This window comes from Glycine soja, chromosome 18 (assembly GCF_004193775.1).
Source record: "Glycine soja cultivar W05 chromosome 18, ASM419377v2, whole genome shotgun sequence".
NCBI lineage: Eukaryota > Viridiplantae > Streptophyta > Magnoliopsida > Fabales > Fabaceae > Glycine > Glycine soja.
The window spans coordinates 53,506,569-53,530,500 of NC_041019.1; the positions used below are offsets into that span (position 1 = coordinate 53,506,569).

Below are 23,932 nucleotides of genomic sequence, written 5' to 3' on the forward strand. Positions count from 1 at the left end.
AAAAAACATGCTAACTAGACTGAAAGCCGATATTCCTTTATTGTAAAATCAAACCAACGTCAGATAAAAGATTAAAAACATCATTTAATATTTAATATGATAAATTCGGGTGTTAATTATTTAATCGTGAAGCTGTTCGGAGGATCTCTGGCTATCGACAGCTACACTATGGCGACTAATCTTCCTGCAACGAAGTCCACCACGACGACGTCGTCTCAGGAGAAACGACACCGTTCGATCTTCGAAGTTCCACGGAACTTCTTCGACTCTTGTCGTCTTCTCCCTTCTCCTCACTCATCCGTTTCCGACCACCACAGCGTAGGCCAAACCCAAATCATCGAAACATCCTCAAACGATGACTTCGTTTTGGATGCCCCTCAAAACGCCGTCGTTTCCGCGCCTAGGTGGACCTGCAATACCTGCAAGACTCAATTCGATTCCCTTCAGGACCAGCGTTCCCATTTCAAATCCGACATTCATCGATTCAATGTAAGATTCAATCAATCCAGAGTAGTTCTGTTTTCAGTGAATTTTCGTAAAATTTAGAATACCCATTTTTGCATTTAGAAAGATAATTTAATTAGAATACACTAATATTGTAACTAATTAGCATGTACGGTAAGTTTGATGACGTTCATAATAACTACTTTAAAAGATATAATGATTTCTGATTAGTTGAGAATAGAAAAATCTTCATTGTAATGATGCATGAAAATTAGGCTCTAAAAAAGAAAAAAAAATCGAAATTTTAATTTTGTTTTATTCTTATTTGGAGAAAAAAAAAAAACCCTTCCCGAGTGGTCCTGTTTGCAGTGAACTTAGAATACCCATTTTTCTTTAAAGGGCTAAAACTTATTCTGATTGTTTTATTTTTTGGAAGCTTGATATGATTATGTGTAAGTTCAAAATGCTAACACAATGACAATGTGGGTTGTGGTATGGGGATGAGGGTGGATTCTAGTGGTTATCCTGTAGCTTCTAAAACGGGATTGTATTGATTATAGGTGAAGCTGACAATTGCTGGAAAGAATATTGTGAAGGAAGAAGATTTTGAGTTTCTAACATCTGAATTTGTTAAAGACTATGATGTGTCAAGTATATCAGGATCAGAAAGTGACGATGATAGTGAAACCGATTCTCAAAGTCAAAGTGCATTGCATGACAAATTGAGCGAAAGTTTTAAACATAAACTATTCTTCCGTCTTCAGACAGGGCAGAGAGTTTCTGTCTGGAAGTGCTTGATTATGAATGTGACTGAAAATGTATTGTATGATAATGAAAAGGCAGAGAATGAAGTGGTTGAGAAGTTGAAATCTTTGACTGCTGAGCCCAGAGACAATACCCATTTGAGAATTGTTCTGCTTGTGTCCGGTGGACACTTTGCAGGTTGTGTCTTTGATGGTGATGCTGTTGTGGCTCACAAGACATTTCACAGGTTAGAATATGCTTCTTGCTACTGAACAATAGAAAAATAGTTATAGTATTTCTGAGTATTATTCAATAAAAATGAATACGATTGTAGTTTCATTTAGGCAAACTGTGTAGAGGGGGAATAGCAATCTATGCATAATGCATACACCATTCAACTGTGCACAAAGATTACTATTAGAATATCTGTGAAGCATGTATCTGTGTCAATTATTGTCCCATTGGAGTTCTAGTCTGTTGGAAATATTGTGTTAGGACTTGGGGTCAATTTTGGCTGTTCACAATTTTTTTCTTTTACCTGGATGAGTCAAGCATGAGAATTAGCTGTCAAAACTCGATTATTCTGCCCTGACATGTAATGTTGCAAGCCTATCTTGTAAAGCTTGTGTGAAATTGTATGTGTAACAGCCCTTGTTGTTAGAGTATATTCCCTCAAAAGCACTATTTCACAAGAATCCAGTCTACCCATTCCTAAGAGTATTGGATTACGTTAGGAACTACCCTTATTATGTTGACAACATCTTTGGTACACACATCTTTTTTTTCCCTTGAGACATTGAATTAAATCCCATATATCTTTGAATCAATTTTTACTGATTCAGTTATTCACATTTTAGCTTATCTATTATGAGGAATAGACAAGCAAGTGATTAGGTGCAATGAGTTCTATCTGAATGGAAACAAATGTTGTTCTTTTAGTCTGTTTCACTTAGTTTTTGCAGGAGGATGTGTGAAATGTTGTATTATTTGTTTTTGAGCTTCTGTAAGTAGTTGATTAATTTTTCAGCAGTTCTTTTTATTTCCTTGTCCCTGTTTTATTTCCTAAGGCAGTAAAGCATGTATTGTACTTCCCAGTTGACCAAATACCTGTATCATTATTTTCTTATTCATTTTATTATTGCTAGTTTCTATTTGCTAAAAATTGTAAAAGGAGTTTGATTTTTGTTTGTATTCATAAGTTCTTATCATTCTTATACAGATATGTTGTAAGGGCCAAGGCAGGAAAAAAACAATCGTCTAAAGATGCTTCTGGCAGGGCTGCTCATTCTGCTGGGGCTTCACTTCGTCGATATAATGAACTTGCATTAAAGAAGGTGTTCAAATCAAAGCTATATTGTCTTGCTTGTCATGTTTTCTATTTTCATGCTAGCCAATTTATTTATTTATTGATAATTCCATGCTAGCCAATTGTTGTGTTGCAGTCTTTGAATTGGAGGTAGTTATATACAAGTTAATAAATAATTGAAAATGGTGCTATTTTTTCTTATTTCATTTCATAATGTGGGAAGTAGGAACTTGTGTGGTTGAAATTATAATTACTTGAAATTAGTCTAGTAAGGTATTTTTAGAAAATTACTGAATTTTTATTATTAATTTATTTGGGCAAGGGCAATATAATCTGTTATTGTGCTATTTCCTATATCGAAAATATATATCATATGTTTAACTTTATCTGTACCAGAAATTTCAGTCTGTGATTATCATTCAGTCTGTCTAAAATACAACAAACCTGCCTTGTTTATAGACAACTACCTAACAGCCATAAAATAACAGCAGCTGACTAAAACTAACTAACTAACATCCTTTTCTTTTTATATTTACATATCAGTTTTCTTGGTTTGAGTAAACATTTTATGTTTTCACAAATAATTACAAAATATGTCACCTTGTTTGCGCTTTTGTACGGCAAATAGTGAGAACATCAAAATCTTGTTTTCATCCTTTTTGGTATGAATCTTTGAAAATAGGAAATGCAATAAAAACAAGGTTACATTTTTGTAATTATTTGTGAAAGCAGGAAGTAAGAATAGAAAACATTTTCTTAAATCAATGGGTTCTTATAATTGGTCATGAATTTTGACAAATCGATTGTTACAACAGTTATTCTTCCAATTCTTACTTAATTATTCATTCTCAAACACACATGGAGATGTGGAAAATGTTTTCTTACTTAGTGTCTTCTTTGTTTGTGTGAGACTGAGTGCATGTGCATTTGTGCACACCAATATTTAAATCTGGACTGACTATTCGCCTGCCAATATTTTAGGAAGTTCATGAACTGTTTGCTGCTTGGAAACCTTATTTTGATGCTTCCAATAGCATTTTTATACATGCACCATCAAGTAGTCGTCAACTTCTTTATGATGGAGAGAGATCATACTTTACCAATCAGCAATGTGATATTAGAAATATTGCTTTGACTGTTCGGAGGCCTACTTTCAGGGAAGCAAAACGTGTATATAGCCAGTTGACCCAGGTAACCCATGAAGGCGATGAGAAGGAAGTTTTGCAAAGAAACCAAGAGGATTCGGTATCAATTCACATTTCTAAAATAAATGTCAGTCCAACCTTAAGCAAGGGGGACATGGCTGAGTTGGATGACAAAAATAAAGCTGAAGTGGCTGAGTTGGATGACAAAAATAAAGCTGAAGCTTGTTCAAGTAAACAAAATGATGAACTCCCAATTTTGAGTAATGGAGAAAGTGAGGATGAACTATTTGGTAAATCAACTCCTTTACATCAGGCAGCACAATCGGGTGACTCTCTAAAGGTTTTAGAGCTCTTGGAAAAGGGTTTGGATCCTTGCATCAAAGATGAAAGGGGGAGGACCCCATATATGTTGGCACATGACAAAGAAGTGAGGGATACTTTCAGAAGGTTTATGGCGTCAAATCTTGACAAATGGGATTGGCAAGCTGCAAAAGTGCCCAGTGCATTGACCAAAGAAATGGAAGAATCACAAGCTGCTAAGCAGGTGATTCTGCTACTTGTTAAAACAAGTTTTGAATTATGATTTAAAATCTAAATGATTGTTCGCCCTATTGATCTTAAAATTTTGACTTTTGATGATCAAATCTAAGAAGTTCCATCTCTATTTAATGATTACCTCTTTTTATGCTAGTACAGGCAGAAAAAGATGCTAAGAGAAAAGCTAGAGCAAAAGAATTAAAGAAATTGCGTAAAGCAAAAGAAAAGAAGGCTCAGGTACATCTTAATTGGTTTCAATAATTGAATCTCATGTTATATGATGACCTCATTTTTTGGGACTTGTTTCTGAAAGCATTTTACCTTGGTTTATAAAATGTTATTTAATTCATAGTTTCATAACATTTACAGACTTTAATCATTGTGATTTCAATTTATTAGTTGGGACTTGTCACACAATTAGCTTGTGATTGAGTCTTGGGAAAGTGTGCATGAACAAATGAGCTTTCTGTGAATTATGAAAAGGAAAGGAAAACTTGTACTTCACCAGTTTGTGAGGATTTTTTGTTGTGCTTTATTCTGTTGCTTGTGGTTTCAGTCCTAGACCAATACCTCAGCCAGCTACACTTTTTTCTGAAGAATTTTCATTGATAAGCTTTGGTTTTTCATATTTTGCATTTCCAATCATATAAATATATATCTACACACATACTTTTCTTATTCATTATTCATCATTCTTGTGGACCGTGGTCAAAAATATTTTTCTGAGGAATCTTGAATGCGGTGTTCAGGTTGAAGCCACCTTGCCTAAGAATGATTCCAAAACTATAGAGAAGCAAGTAACTGCTTCAACATCGATTAAGGGACAATCTCAACTAAAAAGTGGTGTGCAATTATCCAAAGAGGTTAGATACTGATTTTTTGCTTGCTGAAAATCTGGCCATGTCTTTTGTAAACTTTAATGATGTGTTGAAATCATGCTACACCTATGAGACTATGTAACTCTTTCTGAATCTTTTCCACTCTTAACTGCTGGACTGTTTAATATTTAAATTTTTTCAAACAGGACCAAATAAGAATGGCACAGGCTGCTGAAAGAGAAAAGAGAGCAGCTGCTGCAGAGAGGAGAATAGCCGCCCTCAAAATTCAAGCTAATAGTGCAATCACTGCAGCTAGCATGTCAGAACCTAAATGCGGATTAGCAGGTGACATTTACTGTTCCTGTTGTAATTCATCACTTGATGGTAAAGTTCCATTCCACCGGTATAATTACAAATACTGCAGCACATCATGCATGCATGTACACAGGGAGATCCTAGAAGATCAATGACAGTGTGTTTAGATATTAAAAATTTTCTTTTGTGCAAGTCAAGCTCGCTCCAAATATCCATTGTTCTTGATTTGGTTTCAAGTAATTTTGGTTGGAAAAAGGGAAAGAAATAAGGAGGGGTGGGGAGCAGCCATGGGGGAAGAACTGAATGGTAAATTACATGAGCTGATGATGTTGAAGGGGAGAAAATATTGTTTTCCAAAGCAACATTAATACAGGTAGAATCAAAACAGCTATCGTACTGCGTTCCCACACTTTGTGCTCTGCCAAAAATGAACACAGCAAATGACGAAGTGCACTTGACACTGATACTGCATTATTTGATTTTATTTTTCACTGTGTGGGTATTTGTTGGAAGTCTGGTCTCTTCGACTCTATTTTACTAGGCATTAGGTCTCAAAGCATTAGTGTTTTGTTAATGTTTTAAATTTTGATACAATTAATTATTTTAGTTGTCATTATTTTACTTATATTTATATTCCATCAAAATTTAAAACATTATCAGAATATTAACGTTTTTATTGAAAATGAAAAAAAAGATCAATTGAAATCTTATAAATATAAAAAACAAAAGGATAATTTTCAAATTTGATACACTAAAATAAAAAAAAATATTAAAACATAATAGACTAAAAGTAATATTTTTTTTACAATGATTAATGCTATTACGTTCACACTTGGTTGCCCACACACATCACTTTACATACTTTTCATCGTCTGATTACATATGGTCTCGCCTCATTTTAACCTTCATTTTGATGCTGCCTCCTCACTATTGTGAAGTGATGTGCATGGTGTTGATTTGTAGAGATTTTAAATTTATTTTTTGTGACATTGCTCTCATGGCAAAAGAAAATTCTCGATTCAGTGTACAATATCAATCTCAAGCGATAGGCTGATGTCAGGTTTGACTGTGTTTTACACTACTTGGTCTCAATGTCATACATTTATGTTGGATTTTGCTGAGATAGGAAAATAAGAAAAATATTTGAATTAAAATATAGTGTTAGAAGTTATAAGACTTACATCAAATTCACTTTATTTTTTTTATTTCTTTTCTTTTTCCCTTTGTCAATTACACATTAAGGTTTTTCTCCCCTTGTGAAACTGGCTAGAATGTGTCTCCATATACATCCATTGCTGACAAAAGCGTGTTCAAGTAAATCACCTGTTTGTTGCTAAGTTACTGCACAAACTATAAACAAATTTACCATGTCACATCAACTAGTTTGATTCACAATTTTGTCGCACCACATTGTCTACTGTAATAATGTTGACATGCAGACAAAATTCTCGATTGAACTGCCTCGGACAACGATACTGGGTCATAGTCATAGGTTGATCTATGCAGATATTACAGATTAAATAAAAAAAGATACTAGTACAAGGATCTGTTTTATATAGAGGATTTTCCAAATTAACATAACATTTAGTCTCTTATAGTAAATGGAAATCCGATAAATTCATGCTAGCCTTGGACACAAAATATATATCATATTTTTCATATTGGAGCCGATGGTTTTTTTTTCTTTTCTTAAAGGTATATTGGAGCCGATGTTAAGTGCACGAAATGTTGGCAATTTTGTTTGTCAAGTTTAATGTTTTGGCTGAGGGAAAAAGTATTTTTTATAATAATATTTATGTTGAGGACAATATTTCTTAATGATTTTAGATTTAGTTTTGATCTATCGTGTAATTGTGTAATATATGATAGAATAAAAAAATCCGAGCTCTTGTGTTTTTTCTTACTAATGCTTGGACAATTATAAAAGAAAAAAAGTGCATTGATATTATAAATCGAAATTAAGGTCATGATCTCAATGCACATAGTAACAAAACTGTATCTGTAGCATACTCAGTTCAACAGAACAGAATCATAAAGGCATGTCATGATGAAGATTAGGATTTGTTTAACTTAACACGAAATTTCTATTAAATTCAAATCGTAGAATTTTTTGGCAAACAGTTAATAAAATTTCAATATCTATCTGTAATTTCAAAGATGTATGTATTTTGTTGGATGAGGTTTGCCAAGTCTAAATTGAAGTAAAGAAAAAGAACGATTTGGAAGATCCTTGAAGGGTGATTCAGCCACTAAAAAATTAGTGATACTAAAAACCTTCTTGGATTTTAAATAACTTGATTCATTGTCTTCAAAACTTTAGGCGTTTTTAAAGGGTCTACGTCTAAATCTTGAAAAACATAGACAGACAATCCAAATTCAACCTGGATTCTCCTCTGCGATCTATGTTTTTGGCATTTTCGAACGTCAACACGGATCCTCCACTGTTATCCCTATTATACTATGATTCATGCATGGATAATATGGTTGATAAGATGATACTTAATTGAAGACAAGAATCACAAACTTTAACATCATACGATACCCGTATATATTTTCTTGATTTGAGATCTTTGTATCCGGAACTCACTTTAAATTTAGATTAAGATGGGTTGAGATAGATAAACCTAAAGTAAACTTTCATATGCAAAACTAGAAAACTTTATTGTAAAATTCTTAGAAAGAAAGAGAAGCAATTTACATTTGGTATCGAAAATAACTAACCCATTAGAGAGAGTTATTACAAACTCTGATGAGATAATTGAATAGAGCATAAGGGCATCTTTGCTCTTTAAGGAAACATTTTTTTTTCATTCTCTGCTTTTCGAAAATAATTACAAAAATATTATTATTTTTATTTTGTTACCTATTTTCAAAATTTTGTATAAGAATTGTGGAAAAAAATTGTTTTCACCATTTCTCATACAAAACTTTGAAGTTAGTGAATAAAATGAAAATGACTTGACATCTTCGTAATTATTTATGAAAACAAAATAATCCTCAAATCGGAAAGATCGATCCTAAAGTGTTGACCTGCTATTTCTATATTCTTCTTTTCAATTTCAAATATTATGAACAGATTGCTAAAGATTCATACTACATTAATCAGGTTAATTTTCATAAAATGATATTTAAACTCACTTTAAAGATTTTCAATACACCCTTAAATCACACATACAAAAAAATCATAAGATTAACGCGTGTAAACTCTCGTTACAATCACATGTAAGAAAATTATATGTTTAACAGGATAATTATTGATTCCTTTCATGTGTAAAATTTTTTTAAGTCAACAACAATCACATAGATTAATCTTTAATCTAATGAGTTAAAAAACATAGGTGATTTCTGACCTTTGAAACAAATAAAAAAAAAGTTTATAAATAGAAAGTTAGAAACTAAAGAATAACCACAGACCACAACTCCTTAGCTTAGTATCATAGCTTAATACATACATATCATAGCATATGACTATGGCAACAGGTCCTTCTCAATGGCGAGCCACCTTCTATGTCCACCACCAAACCTTCAACCTCAGCACTCCTGTCTCAGTTACATGCAACTTTGCTCACGATTCCTTCACCAAACAACGCCACAAAATCTATGCATTCACACTGCCAACACTCTTGTCCTTCCTTCAAGTTCAAAGTGCAGGGAACACAGCTTCCCCGTTCCAATTGCACCCTTTGACCACAAAAGCTTCTGTGTTTGGCATACTATGCTACTACTTGACCTTCAGGGCATGGCTATGTTTTCCCTTATATGCCACTCAGTTAAGCATTGCCATGACACTCTTTGGCTCGTTTTCCTTGGCTTCTTTGGTGTCACTTCTTCTTTCTGACTCGTGGTGGCACATCAAGTACATGTTTTATTTTTTACTTGTGGTGGTTGAGTTGCATCAAATGGTCACACTAATAACATTGTGTGACAAATATTGTGTCAAGAGATTAACATTGCTATGGAGATCATGGCGCACCAACTCTATTCAAAGGGGTTTGCCACTTACATATATGGATTTGATAGACTACAACAAGGCCTAATTGTGGATATGGGAGGATCTATACAAGCTACTCTTTCGATCTTCACGACTCATACGTTAGAGGATGTTTAGGTGGAGCAAATATTTTCTATTTTTATTTTCTGTTTTTAAGTTTGTGTAAGAAATTAAGAAAGTGTGGCAGAAAATAAAGATAAGAAAATAATAAAAGCTTTTTCGTTATTTGTTCATAATTTTTTGAAAATAAAAAGTGAAAGTAAGGTAACACTTTCTCATTAAACGTGAAAAAAACTAACATTTTCTCAAAGCAAAGAGCTCTATATTGCCTTATGCCTTATTTAGTTGCATGTTTTCTATATTCGCTAACAAACATCGTGTCTTGTAGATGATTTTAAATAATAAATGTATATAATGTTACTTATTTCTATAAGCATGACTCTAAGGTAAGATAAAGTCTCAATTAACTCAACCATGTAATAACACAAATAAGAATGGACAGTTACTTAGCACACCATGTTTTGTTTGGTGTACTCCCAAAATTCTTAATATACCCTTCTTACCATTTCTGTCCCAAGCAAATCTCCATGACCACCTCTCCTCCAAACCTTCATGACCACCACACCCTGCCGTCACCCACCACCAGCACTGCACCCACCACCACACTGCCACCCATCACCACCACGCACATCATTGCGAGTCATGAACCTCCACGTTGCATAACCCTTAAATTTATTTCTGTAAAAAAAAAATCAAATAGGTAGTACACTTACCCTCATTCTCAAATAAATAACTAAGCTAAACTCCTTTAATCTCTTCTAAATAAATTTTAAAATACTAAAATTAAATAATTAGTCTCAAATATATTGAATATCTACTTTAATCCTTGAATTCATATATTTTTATTAATGTTGAAGGACTAATGAACGATTTATCTTTTTTTTTTATTGTGGAAAAAAGCTTCACTAGGAGAAAGAATAATATTCGGGAGATTGATATAACATATATGATTTTATTTAAGAGATTATTTACATTTTTTAAAAAATATTTACATAGTTTATTATTATTATTTTCTTTAACCCTTGAAACAAAAGATCTCACTAATTCAAAATTCAACCATAAAATAACTAAAATTTAATTAATAATTATTGTTATCAAACATCAAATTCATGTACTATTGAAAAAATTCAATCTTAATTTCAATAAATTAATATTTTTTTACCAATCACTTGCTTCATAGTCTTATTATTTTAAAAGATTATGTAAAAGAAAGAGTAATATTTTTAAGGATAAAATTGATTGATAAATGATGATTTATTCAATTAATAAAAGAGACGGGGACAAAAAAAGTTCCAAAGCTTCCAATGCAAGCTTAAGGTTAGTTTGTTGTTCTTTTCGTGCGTGAGTGAGTGCGTGACCCATCATCAAAGTGAACACACACTTACCAGTACAGTTCACAGTTCCCAGTTCCCAGTAGTGGTGGAAGCGCGCGAAGACTGAAGAGGGAAAATTCAGGTAATTAGGGTTTTGAAAGTGGCGATGGAAGAGGCAAAAGTGGAAACTCCGATGACAGCGTCGAGAGGCAACATTGGCAGTGGTGGTGACAATTGCTCGCAGAGTTTGAGCCCTAGAGCGCGCATTGTCTCCGTCGCCTCCAACATCGCCTCGCAGCCTCTTCACAACTCCGATCCTCAAGTTTGGGGCGTTCTCACTGCTATCTCCAACAATGCCCGCAAAAGGCACCAGGTTTATCCTTTTTTCCTTGTCTTGTCTCTATTTTGAATTAAGTATTTTGAGTTTAAGGGTGCTATAAGGAAGGGAGGATCGGGAAAAACCATTCTTAAATGAAAAGACTGAATTGTAGGTTAGCTCTTGGGATTAAAATGCCATTTTATCCCTTTTTTTATATAAAATTTATACTTTTAGAATGTAGAATGGACCCATTATTAAATTTTGGTTATTATGTTGAAGGTAAGGTTAAAATGTTGTTAACTTGGTTACTTGATAACAATAGTCATGAGGAATTGACCCTATTGTTCATTATTTTTGGGTAAATGTAATCTTCATTGAGTCCTTTAAAGTGTTGGTTGTGTCAACCACACTGAAAACCGTATTTTTTGTGGTGAAAAAGATAAAACAGAGGTTGTCAGAAGGAAATTTTTGTTGTTTTGTTTAAACTAAGAGCTGTTTGTTGATGTCATATATATAATATATTGTCAATTTTAGTGGAAACTGGGTTCTCCTGTATGAGGGTGAGCCTTGGCTCAATGGTAAGGTTGCTGCCTTAGTGCCTTATGACATAGATAGAGGTCATGTCATGGGTACAAATCATGGAAACGATCTCTGTACTTGCAGCAGTTAGGCTGTGTATTATCTGTATTATCTTCCCACCCCAGACGGCCAGACCCTACTAGATGAGGGTGGCACTTGGTTGCTTTTGTACAATATTCAACTAAAATATTACTACTGATCATCCAAAGCACATGTTAAGGAAAATTTTGATTAGCATAATTTAATTGAATGTATTAGTAGTATTTTAAGTAAATGACTCAGACCCACAAATGTCCAAGATTTTGAATTTATAAACTTCTAATCAAATTGTGCTGTGTTTGAGCTGTAAACATCTGTGAAATTGTGCTGGAATTATATTGTGTGTGGTATTTTATTCCTACTCGTTTTCACTGTGACCAATAGTGTTTGCGTTTCCTTTGTCTTCAAATTTTTTTGTTAAACTATTCGTTTCTCTTTTAATTTTTTTTTATTAAATTGTTGTAACCAGGGAATTAACATTTTATTAACTGCTGATGAGCATTGTATTGGTCGATTGGTAGAGGATGTGCGTTTCCAGATTGATTCAAATTCTGTTAGTGCAAATCATTGCCGAATATACAGGATGAAAGTTACTAATGAAAATATGGAGAATACCACATCAATATTCTTGAAAGATACAAGGTTCTGGATTCTTTTTAAAACTTGGGGTCCTCTCTTCCCTCCCACTTAAGAGGAGGTAAAGAGTTTTTTTTCTCCATTTTTCTTCATATTCTGATTTTTGTAAAACTTTATTCAGCACAAATGGAACTTACCTTAACTGGGAGAAATTGAAAAAGAATGGTGCTGCTGTGAAAGTCTGCCATGGTGATATTATATCATTTGCTGCTCCTCCGCAGCATGGTATGGTAATTTGAATTCCTTATATGGGCTTAATATTTCAATTTTTCTTTTATTCCTATTCCACCTTTTCTCACCGCTGTTGCAGTTTTGTTTTACTGGTCAATGCTTTGGTTCTCATCACTATTTCCCTTTATCTGTTCTTTTAATTTCCTTTAACTTTGAAAAGTGTTATAAAAATATTAAATTGTTTTGTCGTAAATTGGCTTTGGGAAAGTTAATATTACTGAAATTACTTATCTATCCTTTCTTTTTTATGATTTTGCTGTTATTTGTAAAATAAATAAAATAAAGCATTATCCTATATAAAATATTTTTTTTATTGTACTAAGAAGACTTCTGTTACTTTTCCTTTTGTTTCTGAACATTTATTTTAAAGTTGGACAACTACTGTAATTATTTTTAATGAAATCGAGGAATTGCTGCTTTTGAGTATCTGTTGCCTTCTGTGTTTTGTTCTATTTTCTAACTATTATAATTTGGTCTTATCATGCAGATCTGGCATTTGCTTTTGTATATCGAGAGGTGCTTGTGTCCAGCCCCATGCCAGATAATGCAGTTGCTAAACGAAAAGCTGGTAGTGTTATGATCCGCAGCTCATACATTTACCTTTTTTTAGTCATTCTTGCATTCTTCTCTGATTTATGCTTGTAAGTGGAATCAAGCTTCTAATATTATGTGGATTTGGAGTTTCATGTGTGTGCTGACGTTCATAATTTCAAGTGCATATGATTGTACTCTTTGTAATTACCTCACATTTTATAGATGTTTAAGATATATTATGTTATATATTGATGCTGATTTTTACTTTTATTTCACTTTCTAATACTTTTGTCTTTCTTTTTTCCTTTCATCCTCTTATCTTCAATGTGTAGAGGATTTTGTTTCTGAAAACAAGAGATTGAAAGGTTTAGGCATTGGTGCTCCTGAGGGTCCCATATCTCTAGATGATTTTCGAAGTCTTCAAAGATCAAACATGGTGTGTTAACTTAGAAGCATTGCAGTATTAATGAGCATTGTAAACTTTTTTCGTTCTTTAACTGTATCCAATTTTCTTGACAGGAATTGAGAAAGCAATTGGAGAATCAGGTGGTTACAATTGATACTTTGCGTAGTGACAATCGTGCAGCTGTTGAACGCCATGAAAGTGTACGCAATCATTGTTGAACTTAGAGAGACAACACCTAGATTAAGCTGAGGTTCCCCTAAAAATGTTTTAAACTTAATACTTAATTTTAGAAATAATGTAAAAAAGGCAGATTATATGTTATGTAATTATGATAATTAGATTAACTGTTTATTCTTGTAATGTTTTTAATTATCCCTGTATTAATGACCTCTCATATAAATATATGTTACGTTGTGTGATTCAAACACACAGAATTCATCACATACCTCTCATTTTCTCTCTCTCAACTTTTAACATTCAATTTTATTTTACCCTTTTAAACACCTCCCAGCAATGGTATTCATGATACTCTATCTGTCACTGAGTTTGTAACTTTTCCTTGTCTCAAAAAAAATAAAGATTTGATGTACAACAACTATCTCTTCAATTTTGTTGATTCTCAAAGAAATGTTTGTCTAGATTTCATCTTACTTATTCATATAGTTTGTAATTTACAATGTCTTACCTAATTTATGATCCATTATGTAGGAATTAAAATCAGTCAAAGAGTCAGTTGAAAAATGTTACCTTGATCAATTAAAAGAATTACAGCAAATGGTGGATCTCAAACAGAAGGAATTAGGGGATCTTAACAGAGCATCTGCTGAACAAAAACATGCCATTGAAGACCTTGATGAGAGGCTTAGTGCTTCTATACAGTCATGTGCTGAAGCAAATTCTATAATAAGTAGGTATGAAACTATGAATTATTTAATTCTTATGGTTTAATTCTTCAATCTTCAATACTTTTGTACTTAGTAATATCATTTTGTTTCAATATTTCTTTTAAGTATTGTAGACTTAAGTGATTCATATTGATGTAGTTTCAGCCTTTGTTGATTGATCTTTATGTTGCCAAGAGAATACACAGTATAGAAATGGTTTCCCTCAGTTATTCCTGTCATGGTAATCTATTATGCGAGGGGGTGTTTAGTCCCACATTGCCTAGTTATATAGCCTAAGAAGTACTTATAAGGTTTGGGCAGTCCTTACCTTACAACTTCTTGGAAGGTTGAGTTATGCCTTAAGCCCGAATTTTAAGAACTTGTCTTTCTATGTAAAAGTTACTGAACACTTAAATTTGTTTGGGAAAATTACACATTTAGACATACACCCCCTAACTTTAGCAATATTGCACTTGAGACCCTTCCATTTTTTGACCCCACATGACCTCCCTAATTTATAGAAGAGCATTACAAAATAAGGGAGGTTTGTGTTAATGGGATTGGGAAGGGGACATGGTTCTATTTTGGTATATAAATTGAATTTTAAGGAGATCTGTGTAGGGACTAAAGTAGATGGGGCATTGGATGTAATTTTGCTTAAGTTCAGTGATGGTGAGTGTAATTTGCTCAGTTAGTTTGACTGACTTAGTATATGATGGTCATAGGAGTGTGGACTTTTGCTTTCTACTAATTTGTTACAGATGGCTAAATCTAAATTCTTAAAGTTGTAATGTTTTATATTTATTTTGCACGGTACAGTAATTCTCTTTCCTGATGCAGTCAAAAGGTAAATATAGCTGAACTGAAGGAACAATTGGATGAAGAGCGGACTCAACGAAAAGAAGAGCGAGAAAAGGCTGCTGGTGATTTAAAAGCTGCTGTTCATAGAGCCCAGTCTGAGGCTCAGGAGGAATTAAAACGACTCTCAGATGCTTCCTTAAGAAGAGAAAGAGAGCTACAAGAAACAATAAATAAGCTACAGGTTTGAAAGTTTTGATGCTAAATTAGTAAGAAACTTGACCCTTTCTACTTTCAGGAGCTCACATGCTGTCTCAATATTGTAGGAGTCAGAGAGAGAAATGTCTCTGCTGGTTGAAACCTTGAGGTTCAAACTGGTATTGTTCCATTTTTGCTCCTGTTAGCCTTAAGAAAATTTTTGCACTTCAGTTTCAGAATTCATATAGAGATTTTCCTCTTAATTCCTTTTCTGTTGCAGGAAGATACCAGGCAAAAATTGGTTGCATCTGATAATAAGGTTCGCCAATTGGAGACCCAAGTACATGAAGAGAAGCTTGCCACTGAAAATGAGATGAAGGTAATCTGATAATTTTACATAGAGTATCGTATTCCTTAATCATATTTTGCTTGATATCTATCTGAAAATAAATTCTAACTCATGGAGCAGAAAGTAGAACTTGAACAACAGGAAACAAGAAGATTAAGGAAAGAGCTTGAGAGCGAAAAGGTAGATATGAGAATCTCATGTCATTGAATACAAAATTTGTTTTGATACAAAGGTTTTTTTATGGGAATTTTGTCTGCTTTACATCCAGGTGCCATGCTAATGTTATTTTGACAAGACTGCAGAAGAAGTTATTGATATGACAAATGCCATGACTTTAACTGACTAATGCTCTTGGTCCAAAGAATGAAGAAAAACTTATAATTTATATGCTGCTTGGCTTTCTAATTAGTTTTTTTTTCTCTTTTTGTTCTATATCTTATCCTCATTTTTTAATCTCCTTTTCCTGGGGGTCAAGTTTCCTTATTTGAAGCCGAGATATTTGTTGATGTTGTTAGCAGGCAGCTCGAGAAGAAGCTTGGGCTAAAGTTTCTGTTCTTGAGCTTGAGATAAATGCTGCAATGCGAGATCTTGATTTTGAGAGGCGGAGGTTAAAAGGTGCCAGGGAAAGACTTATGCTTCGGTAAGGCTTGATTTGTTGTTGTTTATAATCATTGGACATCTGCAATTTGAAAAGTATGTAGGATTTCCAACATAGACTGCACATACTGGCATAGAATATCAGAGGACACAGGGCAGCACCCTAGCTGCTACTTCTTCCAGCTACTTGTTTGTTGCATTCTTTGGATTTTTGTGTTATAATAATTACTAATTATTCTTTATGTAGATTGAATTAAATAGGGATTCTAAGTCTTTCTAATAAAATCTTCAAAGAAGCACTAATAGTAGGGTTTTATAAACATTTCTTTCATGGATCTTAACTAATTTTTGAACTGATCTAAAAAGGAAATTGGATAAAAAGGATGTAGAGTCATGTTCGGCAAGATTAGGATTTAAGGAACCTTAGAAGATGTTTTTAGAGTATTTGTTGCTCATAAACCTTTTTCTATTCATACTTCATTTATTATAATTGAGTGCAAGATCAAAAGTTGGCATCTCTGTAGAGTGTCTATGCAAGCATGTTCATGACTAATTTGAGGGCTGTGATTATAACAAAAGAAGGGCTGCTGTGGTTACTTGTGTTACTTTGATTTGAATATACACTATTCAGCAATGTTATTTCAATTGAAAATGGGGAGATCCTGGTGTCCCATAAGTAGGTATTGTCATTCATATTTTTTTTATTCCAGCAGTATGTTACAAGTTCCAGTTGGTTAGTGTACTACTGAATTGTACTATATGAAGTGTTGTCTGACAGTTTTGCTTTGTAATGCATCATGCACTCCTGTCTTATTCTTCATAATGATTGTAGATTTCTAGATTTTTCAGCTGAAGCTCTGTGTTGTCATGCAGGGAAACACAGCTTCGAGCATTTTATTCCACTACTGAAGAGATACAAATATTGTTTGCTAAGCAACAGGAACAATTGAAGTCTATGCAGAGAACTCTAGAAGATGATGAAAATTATGAGAATACTTCTGTAGAAATGGATGGAGTCATTGTTGGAACCTCTGGCAGAGAAAAAGAAGTTGATGGATTCCATGGCCAAAATTGTGCCAAGGCAGGGTCAACTACTTCTGCACAAAGGCTCAACGTAGTTCATGTTGAAACGTCGAGCAATGAAGCAAGTGTCACTGAGAAGCATGACTGTGATATAAGAAGTGAAGAATGTCAAAATACACAGGAGGGAGAATTCACCAGTGCTGATCATGACCATAGTGTTAGAGGCGGCTTTGGTTCTGATATTGATGGTGTCGACACAGCAACTATGGTGGAGGGAGATGCTGCTGTAGGCACTGAGCGAGTTCTTGAAACTGAAAGTCCTGTAAATCAGGGTGAACAGAATATTGATTTGAACAAGTGTTTAGATGGGGACACAATGCAAATTGATGATGATGATAACAACGTACAAGAAACCGAGGACCATGCTCAAAAAACTTCTCGTGAAGGTTTACATCACTCACAATCAAATAATCCTTCAGACACTCAAAAGACCATTGAGGATACAGAAGCTGGAGGCTTAATCAGAACAGCGGACCTCTTAACTTCTGAAGTTGCTGGTAGTTGGGCTTGCAGTACCGCCCCTTCCACGCACGGAGAAAATGAATCTCCAAGAAGCAGAGATAATAATGAAGGTTCAGGAGCATTGCATGATTCAAATATCTTAGTGGCTGAGAGTCAGAACACAACTTCTGATGCTGCAGTTGCCAGAGAGAATGAAAGACAAGCACTAAGTGAGATGATTGGCATTGTTGCTCCCGATTTGAGGGAGCAATTTGGAGGTTCTGCATATGATTGTGACCAAGAGAGAGAAGACCATGGTGGTTCATCTGACTCAGATACTGAGAGTTGTAGCAACACTAGCATTGAAAACATAGCCAAAGCAAAGGGTGGAACGATATCTGATGAAGAAACTCAGCTTAGTGACCATGATGATGAGGATCAAAAGCAGGATGATGCCATGGATGATGATGATGATGATGAAGACACTGAAGAAGATTGATTTTGTTGCATATTTGGGTATGTAAGTTGTATAGATACCGAAGGAATCTCCTGTATTTTTGCAATTACTGCCCCCCCCTAATTATATTTAAGGCATTTTATTTAATTTACTATTCGTATGGGTTTTCCTGCCATTTTGTTTGTTTGATTAAATGCAAAGGTGATAAAGTATGATTATCTTTCTATTAAAGTATCAGTTTGTTGAATGACAGAAGTTTTTTAGCCGGAAAGTATCTTGTATGCTTGGAATCTGAATCTGAAACTGTAGTTCGCCAGGCATGACATGAATGCTAATGTTGCCACTTTGCCTGACGATATTGTCAATAATATTTTATGGATATGGTTTAAGTAATTAGTAGCATATGGCAACAGGAAATTAGAAAGTTAGAGACTATCATAATAAAAATAACATTAAAAAGTATTGAGCAAAAAGGAAAGATAAATGGATGAAAAATTCCTTTATATTTGGAATTCGTTATGTGCGTTTCAGCGTTGAAATGTTGGCCCTTGGTATAATAATGGGAATCTTTTTCGTATTTTGGTATATGGAAGGAGAAAAGAATAAAGTAGAAAAGGAAAGACAAATCAGTGGTATTCAAATCTTACACACGGTTTTAGATGTAGTTGACATTAGGAGTGCAGGGCAAATACTTGTAATAGGTTCTTTTATGAGGCCCCCATTCTGGGGTGGATCAAACAGTTGGCTGAATTCAAACACAGCAGAATTGTAATCTCAATCCTGTACCTTTTAGTACCTCTGGTACTTATTTAATACACATATATATTTATTTTGGCTGATAAAAAAAAAAAAAGGAAAGACAAATGGAAGAAAAATTCCCTTATGTTTATGATTTGAAACGGGCGAGCATTAGAATGCATTTGCCCACTACTAAATCACTTATTCAAATATAAAACGGGTATGGTTGGGTGTTGCAAACACCCATCTAGATCAATGGCTAAGGACTAAGGAGCATGGGACTTTAAGTGCCCAAACTCTTTCAATAATTTTACACTTTGGTTTTGAAGGAAAGGAAAAAGAAAGAGGTTGATTAATATTTTTTTTTCTCTCTTTCATGAATCAAATAAGTGTTTCAATTCAAGTTGCTTCTTGCATATTTGTAAAATTAATATTGAAACAACAATCCAATTTATAATAATTTTTGTCGTGTTGATTGTAAAATAGTTATTCTGCTGCTTTTGTTATTTATTTTCTGATGAAATTATAACTTAATACTCACATGCTTATAATTATTTGATTAATACTATTTTTGGATTTTGTTCCTATACAGTTTTAAATGAACTGTACGATATCTAACTCATGTTTTTACTGTGCATTAAGATAGAAACTAAAATATAATTTAACAAATATTATGTTCTACAGTTATTTTACAATTCCAGAAGATCACAATCCGTTATTTGATAACACTTTTGTGACAAGAAACGATGTTAACGTCTAATCAAAGGACAATCTAGAATATGAGCTTTGTATTTGCACGTTAGAAATATAGATAAGAAAATCTGTGATGTACGTACGTTCTTTTATCATATAAAACATTAGTGCAAGAACGATGTAGTAAAAATTATATATAAATAATTTATTTGGAACCTAACAATACAAATTCTCAAAAAGAAAAGTGATACTTAAAACGACCCAAACAAGACAATACATTTATTAACTTATGTTATCATCAGATCATTTATTAAATTGATTGGATGTTTCAAATAGTTGAGTATCATCAACAGCAGGTTCTTGAAAAAGAATGTATATTTCGAGTGGAAAAAAAATAGAAGCAAAGAAAAATTTCTACTATGAAGGTGAAGATATCATATTAGGTTTATATGTGGCACTCTGAATTTCTCATTCAACTTTTGTTAAACAATGTATTTGAGAGAAGTGGATAATGTATATTAAGATTCTCTATATGTAGTACTTCCAAAATTGTCACAATATATTCTATGATAAGTTAAGAGATATGCAAATTAAATACTACATTGTAAGGTGATGGCAGCTACTACTACTATACGGCATGAGAGTGATCCAGGCTCTGTAACAATCTGGGGGCAAATGAATTCATAGAGCTATAATTGTACACGTTTAAATATGTCATGATGATGATGGTAATAGAAGACGAGGCTTAGTGATGATGATGATGAGGATGTGTACCAATTCTGAAGGCAATCAATGGCAGTGGATGATTGAGTGGCAGAGAGTAAGATCATAGATTTCTAATTTGAATGTAAGGAAATTGTGATGTTGAGGTGGACCACATAGTTGATGGTGAGAGATGAATGAGCAAACAGTGTCCATACATAAATAGTGCATGTGAAACTACAGCTCCTCTCCTCTCACTTCAACTTATAATTATCCATCCATAATATTATATTACCTCTTGTTTTTTCTTTATGCATTTCCCCATGCAATATTATTTGATCAAAGGCAAAAAGGAGTTTAATTAATTTGATACTTACGTTAGGGACACTTTTGGCTAATTGAAAATTGTGAGTACTGATTTTTCCCCCGTGAAGAAACAAGGGTTAATATTCAGGATTCAATAATTTAATTTAGATAAATCAAACATGAAAAAAAATGATTTTCGCTTCTTGCTAGGACTTAGAATCGCTTCTTGAAAAAAATAATTACACTAAAATTTTGTCACTCTTCTCCCAAAATGCGTTTTACAAGAATCAAAACACAGGCCTTTTTCCCAAGATAGAAAAAAAAGTCTTTGTTTTAATTTATTTAAAAAAAGTACGTGTAATACATATTTTTCGTAAAATAAATTAAAAAAGGTTTTAGTTAAAAATAAATAGAATTTTAAAAAAATAATGAATTTTTTGTAATTAAATAAATAAGAAAAAATAGTTTTATTGATTAAAATAATGATTTTAAGATAAATAAAATAAATGTATTTTTAGAAAATAAAAAAGATGTTTTATTTATTCATTTAATAGACTTAGAGTATCCTAACTATAAACATAGACATATTAGGTCAATTTTTTACATTTATTATATATGTCTACGCTTTCTCTTCTTCCCAAATATGTTCTTCTTTCTTCCCCTCCCAAAACGTTATCTTCTTCTTGGATACTCTCAAACCTTGTCCCATTAAAACTATGATTACGGATTCGTTAACTGTTGGATCATTTCGAAATTTAGACATCACCTTCGAAACTCATCTTCTCGCATGTCCACCGTTGGAATTAGTGAAATAATGTCTGTAGAGAGAGAAATATCCCTCTCACAAAGACATTGAAATTGAGGTTTCAATCTCTTCTCCTTCTCTCTAATGCTTGGAAACTCTAGTAAAACAAATAAAGGAAAAGCTTGAAGAATCTTAGGAAACCGCTAAAGATGTCATTATCAATTCCAGATTACACACGTGAACCCACCTAGAGGTAAGAGATGAGCTTGTCGCAATTGAGATTAGAGTGAACATGTGTAGAAATCCTTATAGGATCAAATTGAGATTAATTGTGGGGTGTTTTATGCGTTTTAAATTTTTCGATACAATGATAACTAAGAATTTTCCATGTTTGATGAGTCAATTGATGTCGTGATGCGAATTGGATGGTTTAATTGAATGTTTGACTTTGAATGTTAGAAATCTAGAAATTTGAGAATTCTTGCATGTTTTTTTGAAATTGATTGAGGGATTTTGTTCCCTATGATGTGATCACATGTTCTATGTTATTCATTTTGAATTTGGGTATGTTTTGAGGTCTAAATTGTTCCTCTTTTGCTTCACGCAACGGAGGTTTTTTGCAAAGCACGATCGTGATTAGTGAGAGCACACTCGCGCTTAGTGAAAATCAGTTGTTTTAAGCCCATACTATTTTCCTGACAATGTGAATTAAGTTGTAGCCTAAAAATGACTAAGACAATGATTGAATTAAGTTTTGTGGTCATGAAAGTTCTATCCCCAAATGTTAGCTAACGAATTCCGTTAGTTTCACCCAATTCGGAGTTGTATAGCCCCCTAGAGAGTCAAATTACTGAGAAAAGGTCGATTTGTCAGGATTAAGTAAAGATCCAATGTTTACCTTAGGTTTAGACATAGTTAATGGTCAAATTGGATTTTGTGATCAACATAAGAGTTTTAGATAATTGTCTTAGCTGTAAAACAAGATAAGTATGAACTTAATAGGATTAGTACATTCCCTGTACTTGTAATTTTACTCTATAAAGATCATGGTAACTTATGAGAAAATGTAAGGATATACTTGTTTATTATATATGTACGTGTGGTTACTATTAACTGAATGAATAAGTGAATGATTATATGCCTTAAATGTTTGAAGATTGTTATTGTATGATATATATATATATATATATATATATATATATATATATATATATATATATTGTGTCATATAAATATTACTATTGTGTGATTTATATATAATTCATGAGGTATAGTGACATGATGTTTTGGGATTATGAAATTGTGATTCAGATTGAGTATAAATGGCAAGTTGAGCATGCGTTAATTTGTGAGATACACATGAACATGTGATGGTGGATTGTGACGTTTTAAGATATTAAACTCTGGACATCGAATATGGTTGTAAATAAGTGTTTGGTTAATACTTAATGTGATATTACTTGTGTTGTGAATTCTGAATTATACAATAACCTGACTGGTGTTTACCTTGATTAAAGTGTTTATGTGTGATGTGTTAAAAGGAAAGTGTAGGGTTCCAAGTTAGGAACCTGGGATATTAAATTGTAATGCAATGTGTTAAACCTGTTTGAAAACAAGTGTGAAGTCATGAGTATTGTATAATTCATGAGCAGCATCTGCGTGCAAAAGTTGTTTTATGGGTTGGACCTGAATTAGGAAGGTTTCCTAACAGATTCTTTGAAGTCTAGGCCTTGCGGGTAAATACACTCGGTTTGAGTGCTCCTTTAAGTCTATGTTGATTCCATATGGTTGGAACATTCTTGCAAAATAGAGTGATCCTGACTGGTCACCTTATGATTTCACTTAGTGGGAGTGACTTGACATACTCCTTGTATGATGTGTCTTGTTATGTACTCCTAGGCGCCTTGGTGTTTTTTTCACTAACATGGTACCACATTACATATAGGATTGAGTCTTAGTGTATCTGTTGCATAACGTTTGTGTAATGATCATTGTGACTTGTTATACGATGGTGTGTAATGAATTGTGTAAGTGTGAGATGCGGTATTGTATTTGAGATGTGTTGTCTTGAATATATGATTAATCATGAAGGAGTGAAATGTGATTTGTTATTAAATTCTAGGACAAGTGATGTTACGTATTGAGTGTTGAAATGATGCAAACTGTGTCAAAGTTGAGTCTTGTTATACCTATATTGATGTTATATTTATATCATACTTGTATGCTTCTATTTATCTCTATTCATTGAGGAATGTGATGATTCACTCCCCATGTGTTGTTTGTGTTTAGATCATGTGATGATCTCGAACCTTGTGTTCGCGTGAACAAATAACTAGGTGGATTGCTTTAAGGAACCTCGTGCTGGAGGATGCTGGGACACAATGCTTTGATAAAATATAACATTGAAATATGAGTTTTTGTTTTAATTGCATGATGTTTTGAACATGTTATTTTACTTTATTTTATTTTGTTGCTTAACTTGAGTTCTTTTGTAAACTTTAATGACCTTGTTTTGAGCTAGAAA

General features: G+C 33.3%; 2 protein-coding genes across 7 annotated transcripts; both read left to right on the forward strand.

Annotated features, from left to right (window-relative positions):
• The first annotated feature begins 96 nt into the window (after window positions 1-96).
• Window positions 97-5,934, forward strand: LOC114397463 (ankyrin repeat and zinc finger domain-containing protein 1-like). 4 transcript variants are annotated; one of them, XM_028359500.1, is made up of 8 exons: window positions 97-489; window positions 1,005-1,435; window positions 2,408-2,522; window positions 3,476-4,183; window positions 4,336-4,413; window positions 4,926-5,039; window positions 5,201-5,339; window positions 5,443-5,934. In XM_028359500.1, exons 1-8 carry the CDS (start codon window positions 97-99, stop codon window positions 5,451-5,453), a joined length of 1,989 nt encoding a protein of 662 aa, XP_028215301.1. In that variant the 3' UTR covers window positions 5,454-5,934. The 4 variants fall into 4 exon arrangements, with proteins under 4 accessions (XP_028215301.1, XP_028215299.1, XP_028215300.1 ...); XM_028359498.1 differs by having other exon boundaries at window positions 98-489; window positions 3,476-3,815; window positions 3,849-4,183; window positions 5,201-5,934; XM_028359499.1 differs by having other exon boundaries at window positions 98-489; window positions 3,476-3,802; window positions 3,836-4,183; window positions 5,201-5,934.
• Window positions 5,935-10,649: 4,715 nt separating this feature from the next.
• LOC114394436 (uncharacterized protein PFB0145c-like) lies at window positions 10,650-18,455 on the forward strand. 3 transcript variants are annotated; one of them, XM_028356009.1, is made up of 13 exons: window positions 10,650-11,046; window positions 12,080-12,252; window positions 12,368-12,471; window positions 12,965-13,045; window positions 13,344-13,447; window positions 13,531-13,617; window positions 14,126-14,328; window positions 15,142-15,343; window positions 15,426-15,476; window positions 15,578-15,676; window positions 15,767-15,826; window positions 16,162-16,286; window positions 17,117-18,455. In XM_028356009.1, exons 1-13 carry the CDS (start codon window positions 10,840-10,842, stop codon window positions 18,264-18,266), a joined length of 2,646 nt encoding a protein of 881 aa, XP_028211810.1. In that variant the 5' UTR covers window positions 10,650-10,839; the 3' UTR covers window positions 18,267-18,455. The 3 variants fall into 3 exon arrangements, with proteins under 3 accessions (XP_028211810.1, XP_028211811.1, XP_028211812.1); XM_028356010.1 differs by having other exon boundaries at window positions 16,165-16,286; XM_028356011.1 differs by lacking the exons at window positions 10,650-11,046; window positions 12,080-12,252 and having other exon boundaries at window positions 12,375-12,476.
• The last annotated feature ends 5,477 nt before the right edge of the window (window positions 18,456-23,932 follow it).

Coding starts and splice junctions, on each gene's coding strand:
- LOC114397463 (XM_028359497.1), top strand. CDS start 169: ATGGCGACTAATCTTCCTGCAACGAAGTCCACCACGACGACGTCGTCT. Junction 490..1,004: donor CCGACATTCATCGATTCAAT/GTAAGATTCAAT, acceptor TATTGATTATAG/GTGAAGCTGACAATTGCTGG. Junction 4,184..4,335: donor AATCACAAGCTGCTAAGCAG/GTGATTCTGCTA, acceptor ATGCTAGTACAG/GCAGAAAAAGATGCTAAGAG.
- LOC114394436 (XM_028356009.1), top strand. CDS start 10,840: ATGGAAGAGGCAAAAGTGGAAACTCCGATGACAGCGTCGAGAGGCAAC. Junction 12,472..12,964: donor TGCTGCTCCTCCGCAGCATG/GTATGGTAATTT, acceptor CTTATCATGCAG/ATCTGGCATTTGCTTTTGTA. Junction 13,618..14,125: donor CTGTTGAACGCCATGAAAGT/GTACGCAATCAT, acceptor TCCATTATGTAG/GAATTAAAATCAGTCAAAGA.